Here is a 6595-nt window from a genome sequence, read left to right on the forward strand (position 1 = left end):
CGTTGATGCCTAATTGAGTCATCTCGCATCTTTCAAGTTGACTAATAGCAGTAGCCACCTTAAATGTACCAGATTTCAAATTTTACCTAGCATAAGCAAACCCTCGATCAACTTTAAAATGAATGCGTGCATGAATTGTTCTTGTTCAACGTCACTCGCAGAGGCGTCAATATGCTTGAAGTTATCCTCCAAACATCCCATCTCGATTTGGCTTCCCTTAAACTTGTTTGACACTTTCCTTAATAGTTGCTCGCATGTTGCGCTCTAATTGGCACTCACCACTGCCCTTGTAACGACTTCCCCATCGACTAGTAGACTGAATTATAAACCAACGTCCTCGAGTGTAATTGTACACTCACCGTAGGGAAGATGGAATGTTTGTGTCTCGGGTCTCTATTTTTCCACCAAAGCACTTATAAGTGGGGGGTCCAATTTAGCCCCCCCGAGCATGCGAGCCACGTACAAGAATCCCAAATCTTGCAAATGTCCATGAATGACAACGGGTGCACTCACACATAAATTGTGTATAGACTCCAAAATTCGATTTTTGGCCTGGGTATATAAATATAAAAAATGATAAAATTAATAATGTTAACACCATAATAATTAACTAATTAAAATTAAATAAATTAATAATATTTTCTTACCATTTGTAGTTGGACGTCGGAGATGTACTTGTTATACAAATGAATAAGTTAATTTACCATTTTAGAAATTAAAAGGAATAAAATAAAATCGAAGAGAATAGGATTGAGAGAAAGATTTAAAATGAAATTATTGAGAGAATAGATTTGAATGAAGTTTAGAGGGGTTTATATAGAAAAAAAAAGACTGTTAGGAGATGTAACCATTGAAATTGTGATTGTTGGGAGAAATGTTATCGCAACCTAAAAACGTACCCTATAAGACTTATTTTTTCTTTTTCTCTCAAAAAAGGGTCTATTCTAATAACTATAAAAAAAAAAAAGAACTAAATCCATAAATATCAGTATATATATAAATTAGTGGGGAGTTATGTTTACTGTCAAATATGAGAAGAGGGGAAGCATCGTTAGCAAATAGCAATGCAGCCGTGCTATCAACTTCAAACTCATAGTTAAATATTACAAGTTACCCCAAGTAATAAGAAAGAGAGAAAATAACAAAATTGGGTCCGTGTGTGTTTTTTTTCCACAGCATGATGCAAAAGCTTTGGTCTGTAGCATTTTAGTAGTGCCCATCCCCATTTAATGAAATTTATTATTATTTAAAACCTAAGAATCTATATTTTACAGGGGCTGCACTTTTATTATTATTATTATTAATTCCTACAATTTTTTTTTGAGAAAAAAAACCCTCCATTAAATAAACAATTAAAGAAATAAATTGTTTAATAATTTTTCAACTTGTGTTTATAAAAAACAAGTCGTCTCTTCTTCCCTTTCTCTATCTAGTGTGGTTGGAGAACTTGAAAAGCAAACTACTGACGGTTAAGCCTAAAAAAACGCTCTCAAACACTGCTTCTGCCTCTCCTCTACCTTCCTTCACAACCTAACTCTTCCATATATAAACTCTTAACATGATCCTCAACTTTGGTCAAGAACACCTTCTCTGAAACATACTCTGTTTTGACACAGAAATGAAAATGGTACAGAATGGTTTTGTTGGAGACAAAGAGATGGTTGCTTCTGCTGGTGGTGGTGGTGGAGGGACGGTGGTTGTTGGAGTAAAGCTTGATTCACCAAGCAGAGAGCTTTTAACGTGGGCTTTGGTTAAGGTGGCTCAGCCTGGTGACTGTGTCATTGCTCTTCATGTTCTTGGTAACAATGGTCAGTAAATTTTTTTTTCCTGTTTCAGGGTTTAAATTTTCTCTTCTTTTGAAAATATTTCTGGGGTTTGATTTTTTGTCTGGTTTATTGAAGTGGGATTTGGATTTTGTGTGTGTGTAGAAATCGTGGATCGAGATGGAAAATCTTCACTTCTGTCGCTTGTCAAAGCGTTTGACTCTGTTCTTGCTGTTTATGAAGGATTCTGTAATTTGAAACAGGTTTGGTTTCATGATCTACTTTTTCTTTCTTCTTTCTTTTTCTTTTGTTAAAAAACATTGTTTATAACAATCTACCTTCTTCTTTTTTCCCTATGATGAATTTGTTAACTTCATTTTTCTTTCCTGTTTGGTCAATTGGAACATGAAGGAAAATCAGAAATGGGAAAGTTGGTCTTTCCCTGCATGTTCAATTTAGCTATAGTTACACTTAGGATTGAAATAGCGGCCGCTACTTAGCAATAGCGCCAGCACTAGCCACGGCGGCCGTGAATATAAATCACGTCCCGTTTTGTGGTTCTAACAAATAAAAAACAAGAGCACCCTAGGATCCTAGAATAATAAAGAAAATGGAGGTCAGGGGAGGGATTTCTAACATCGTTGATGAATAACTGATTCTCAAGATCTAAAAGAGAGGGAAGAGTTTGGTCGGTGAAGATGGGGAAAGTTCATAAATGAGTTAAAAATATATGGTGTTTATTAAAATAAGAGTGTAATACGCACAGTTTTGAGGAGAAAAAATTGGGATGGGATTAATATTTTAGCTCATGCATATTTATATTTATCTTAATAAACTGTATATTGATACCTGATTTTAAATTTTAAATACAAATATGAATAAATATCATTATAAATATATTAAATAAGATCATAAAATATCTCAAAATTAACAACACAAAGAATTTTTATAATCATGTTAGTGATTATTAAATTTAAAATAAATAAAAAAATTTCACCAACACTATAGCAATGACCGAAAATGTGAGCGCTACCGCCGCCACCCGCCACCGCTATCGGAAAGAAAACGATTGTGAATATAAATCACAACAATAGATAGCGGCAATAACGTCCCGCTATTTCCATTTTTAAGCTTTCATAACGTTAAAGGTGACGATAGACAGAAGGCCGGTGCTAGAGAAAGAGAGAAGCAGATAGAAGATAGTAAATGTCAAAAAGAGATGAATTAAAAAATAAAAGAAATTCACGATTAGACTGCTAACAACAATTGATTAAGCATTTCACGTATCAAATTTAAGGCTTAGAAAAAAGAAATAAATCGGTTTTGGGTAATTATGTTGCAGGTGGATCTCAAACTTAAGATATGCAGAGGTTCTTCAATTCGCAAAATTTTAGTGAGAGAAGCAAAATCTTATTCTGCAACTAAGCTTATAGTTGGAACCGCCGCCAAACTCCATAAAATCCGGTCATCGACATCGGTAGCCAAGTATTGTGCCAAGAAACTATCCAACAACTGTTCTGTTCTTGCTGTTAATAATGGGAAAGTGGTGTTCCACAGGGAGGGTTCTCCCGGGACCATTTTTGGGGCAAAAGGTAAAGATTTTGTTTTGGTTGGTCATCCAGTTCTTGGATGTCGTGTAAGATTTTCGTGTTTTTTAAGGAATTTTTTCTTTGTTCCTCCAGGAAATGAAGATCATAAACGAAATAGCTTGCTTAATGCGCTTCACCGAACCATAACATTGAACAAGAATTCCAAAGTACTAAGTGAAGGGATTGCCAATGCCGAGGCCAATCTGGTTTCCTATGAGACCAAGGACAAGAGATTCGAGCAGGCCTTAACCAAAGCCGGTTCGGGCAACTTTGAGAGTGATGGAAAGGAAAATTGCTCGGTTTGTGGATCTGGAAATAAGTTATTGCTGCATGATTCTTGTCACCAATCTGCAAACTGCGGTGATGATGATAATGATAGAGAGAAATCCTTGGCTATAGTGCCTGTTGAAAGAACTGAGGTTGCATCTGGTTCGATTTCTATGTTGATCAAACAGTTGCCTGAAATTAGACCTGGTTGGCCTTTACTTCGCCGTGCGGTTTTATCGGATAGACGACATCAAGTTCCTGACCGATCTTCGAGGCAGATATCTGTGGTTCAGTGGGTGATGCGGTTACCCTCTAGGCGTACTCTTTTGTTAACAAATTCAGATAAGAAACAAGATTGTGATCAAACCGAATTTAAGGCCTCTAATTTTGATGGAGAAAGCGGCGCGATCGTTCCGGTTGGTAATGAAAATGCCATTGCACCCCTTTCTCCTGATGACAACTCAATAAACCTGCCAAAAGAATTGGAAGGTCTTCATGAGAAATACTCTGCAACTTGCAGATTATTTAAGTACCAAGAACTGGTTTCGGCTACATCGAATTTCTTGGCTGGTTTGTTTCAAACTCATCATTCCTCTTTGCAACACCCTCCTTTGGGAACCAATTGACTTGAACTTGCTTTTACTGGTTTGTGTTTTTGCAGAAAACTTGATTGGGAAAGGAGGCAGCAGTCAGGTTTACAAGGGTTGCCTTCGAGACGGCAAGGAACTCGCGGTGAAAATCCTAAAGCCTTCAGAAGAAGTGTTGAAGGAGTTTGTTATGGAAATCGAGATCATTACTACATTACATCATAAGAACATTATATCCCTCTTGGGATTCTGCTATGAGGATAATAACCTTCTCTTGGTTTATGATTTCTTATCAAGAGGAAGCCTCGAAGAAAACCTTCATGGTAAGTAATCGATATGATTGTATGATTAATTAAGTCGCTTGATGTCGGGAAGTAGTTTCTAAAGTTGGTTATTGATAACTCAGGTAATAAGAAGGATCGTGGTGCATTTGGTTGGAGTGAAAGATATAAAGTGGCAATTGGGGTGGCTGAGGCCTTAGATTATCTGCATACTAACAGTGACCACCCTGTGATCCACAGGGATGTTAAATCTTCAAACATATTACTCTCTGATGATTTTGACCCCCAGGTACCTTTCAGTTTTGTATTTTCTTTTTTTTAAGAAACTGAAACGATGTTTGCATAAATAAATTCCCATGTTTTGCTTCCCGATATATGCAGCTCTCGGATTTCGGACTTGCTAAATGGGCATCAACCTCTTCTTCGCATATAACCTGCACAGATGTTGCAGGGACCTTTGGGTATGTCATTTTCACTTCTAAATTATTTGGTTTCTAATTGTATTCATTGTTTTCAAGGGGGTAAAATAAATAACAAAAATGGAAAAAAAAAATCCCACATTGTTTCAGGTATTTGGCTCCTGAGTACTTCATGTATGGGAAAGTAAACGACAAGATTGATGTGTATGCATTTGGGGTGGTGTTGCTTGAGCTACTTTCTGGAAGAAAACCTATAAGCAATGACTGTCCAAAAGGCCAAGAGAGTTTGGTCATGTGGGTAAGTGGTCCTTTTTGCTCAACCGATGTGACTCGTATCACTCCATCTTTCAATTTCGTATCTAAAGTAAATTTGACCAATGTCCAGGCAAAGCCAATTTTAAGTGGTGGGAAAGTTTCCCAATTATTAGACCCAAGCTTGGCTGATGGCTATGATTGTGACCAGATGGAGAGGATGGTTCTTGCTGCCACCCTTTGTCTTAGACGTGCCCCACGTGCTAGACCGCAAATGGGCGTTGTAAGTCATCTTTCATCTTTTTTACTCTTGGATTACTTGGTTGTGAAAATGGATGATTAATAATTAAGTTTGTTTAATGTGATGGCCAAAGGTTGTGAAGCTCCTACAAGGTGATGCTGATGTGACCAAGTGGGCAAGATTGCAAGTGAATGCATCCGAAGGATCCGATACATTGGATGATGAAGCTTGTCCTGGTCGCTCCAACCTTCAATCCCATCTTAGTCTCGCATTGCTTGATGTGGAGGAAGACTCGGTCTCCATGAGCAGCATCGAGCAACCTGTGTCGTTAGAGGACTACCTCAAGGGTCGATGGAGCCGTTCATCAAGCTTTGACTAACTTCATTACCGCCAGAGATAAGCTGCAAAATAAGCATTCTTCCATTTATGGATCTTTTCACCCATCCTTGTATATTCTTTCGGTTCCTTGTTTGACTTTTCAATGGCATTGCTCATTGCTTACGGTAGGTGTTGGATGAGAGGTTGTTTGCATGGTGTGCCCTCCTCCTTCCCTTTCGATTTTCTTTTATGTTGGTCTGACACTTGATATTTTTTGGTATCCCATACTTGTGCCAACTGTCAATCATATATTTGGGCATAGGTATGGAATGAAAGTATATGCGATGCTTATCCAAAACTTGGATAACATAAAATTTTTTTTTCCCTTGTTTGTTGTTGTTGAAGTAGATTAGGAGTGGAAATGATTGTAATCCCATACCATTTTTCACTCATAAAAGTGAGTATAATGTAAACATTGCTCTGAATTTCCCTTAAGAAGGCTTTGGCTGATTAGAGCAATTTTGCTTGGAACTGATCAATTATTCCATTGAAATTTACTGCTGTAACTTTTTATTTTCTAATGGTTCATAGAAATGCTCATACATCCAACAAACATCATTTTCATGTTTTTCCAAGTTGTCCATGTTTGCACTAAATTGGATTTTAATGCACCATTAGAAGATCCTATAGACCCACCCATACAGCAAAACCTCTTGCTTTTTGGGTCTTCACTAGGTGATGAAAGTCATGAGTAATAGTACAATAATACCTTTAGTAGAGAGGCTACTAAATGAAAAAAGAAAATGTGATGCCACAGTGACAACTACCCTTTCACTATTCCACCGACACTTCATTTCCCTCAGCTCCTTGTCCCTTCT

At 37.3% G+C, this 6595-nt stretch overlaps 1 protein-coding gene across 2 annotated transcripts; it reads left to right on the forward strand.

Annotated features, from left to right (window-relative positions):
• The first annotated feature begins 1281 nt into the window (after nucleotides 1-1281).
• On the forward strand, nucleotides 1282-6215 carry LOC108467296 (protein kinase STUNTED). 2 transcript variants are annotated; one of them, XM_017767906.2, is made up of 10 exons: nucleotides 1282-1808; nucleotides 1929-2026; nucleotides 3106-3355; nucleotides 3446-4189; nucleotides 4281-4529; nucleotides 4613-4776; nucleotides 4869-4948; nucleotides 5057-5204; nucleotides 5292-5441; nucleotides 5533-6215. In XM_017767906.2, exons 1-10 carry the CDS (start codon nucleotides 1619-1621, stop codon nucleotides 5776-5778), a joined length of 2319 nt encoding a protein of 772 aa, XP_017623395.1. In that variant the 5' UTR covers nucleotides 1282-1618; the 3' UTR covers nucleotides 5779-6215. The 2 variants fall into 2 exon arrangements, with proteins under 2 accessions (XP_017623395.1, XP_052880774.1); XM_053024814.1 differs by having other exon boundaries at nucleotides 1353-1808; nucleotides 1902-2026.
• The last annotated feature ends 380 nt before the right edge of the window (nucleotides 6216-6595 follow it).

The sequence above is a fragment of the Gossypium arboreum genome, chromosome 2 (assembly GCF_025698485.1).
Source record: "Gossypium arboreum isolate Shixiya-1 chromosome 2, ASM2569848v2, whole genome shotgun sequence".
NCBI classification, from domain to species: Eukaryota; Viridiplantae; Streptophyta; class Magnoliopsida; order Malvales; family Malvaceae; genus Gossypium; species Gossypium arboreum.

Excerpts from the sequence above, each read along its gene's own strand:
- LOC108467296 (XM_053024814.1), top strand. The coding sequence starts at position 1,619 with ATGAAAATGGTACAGAATGGTTTTGTTGGAGACAAAGAGATGGTTGCT. Across the intron at positions 2,027-3,105 it reads GATTCTGTAATTTGAAACAG|GTGGATCTCAAACTTAAGAT; the intron begins GTTTGGTTTCAT and ends ATTATGTTGCAG. Across the intron at positions 4,530-4,612 it reads CCTCGAAGAAAACCTTCATG|GTAATAAGAAGGATCGTGGT; the intron begins GTAAGTAATCGA and ends TTGATAACTCAG.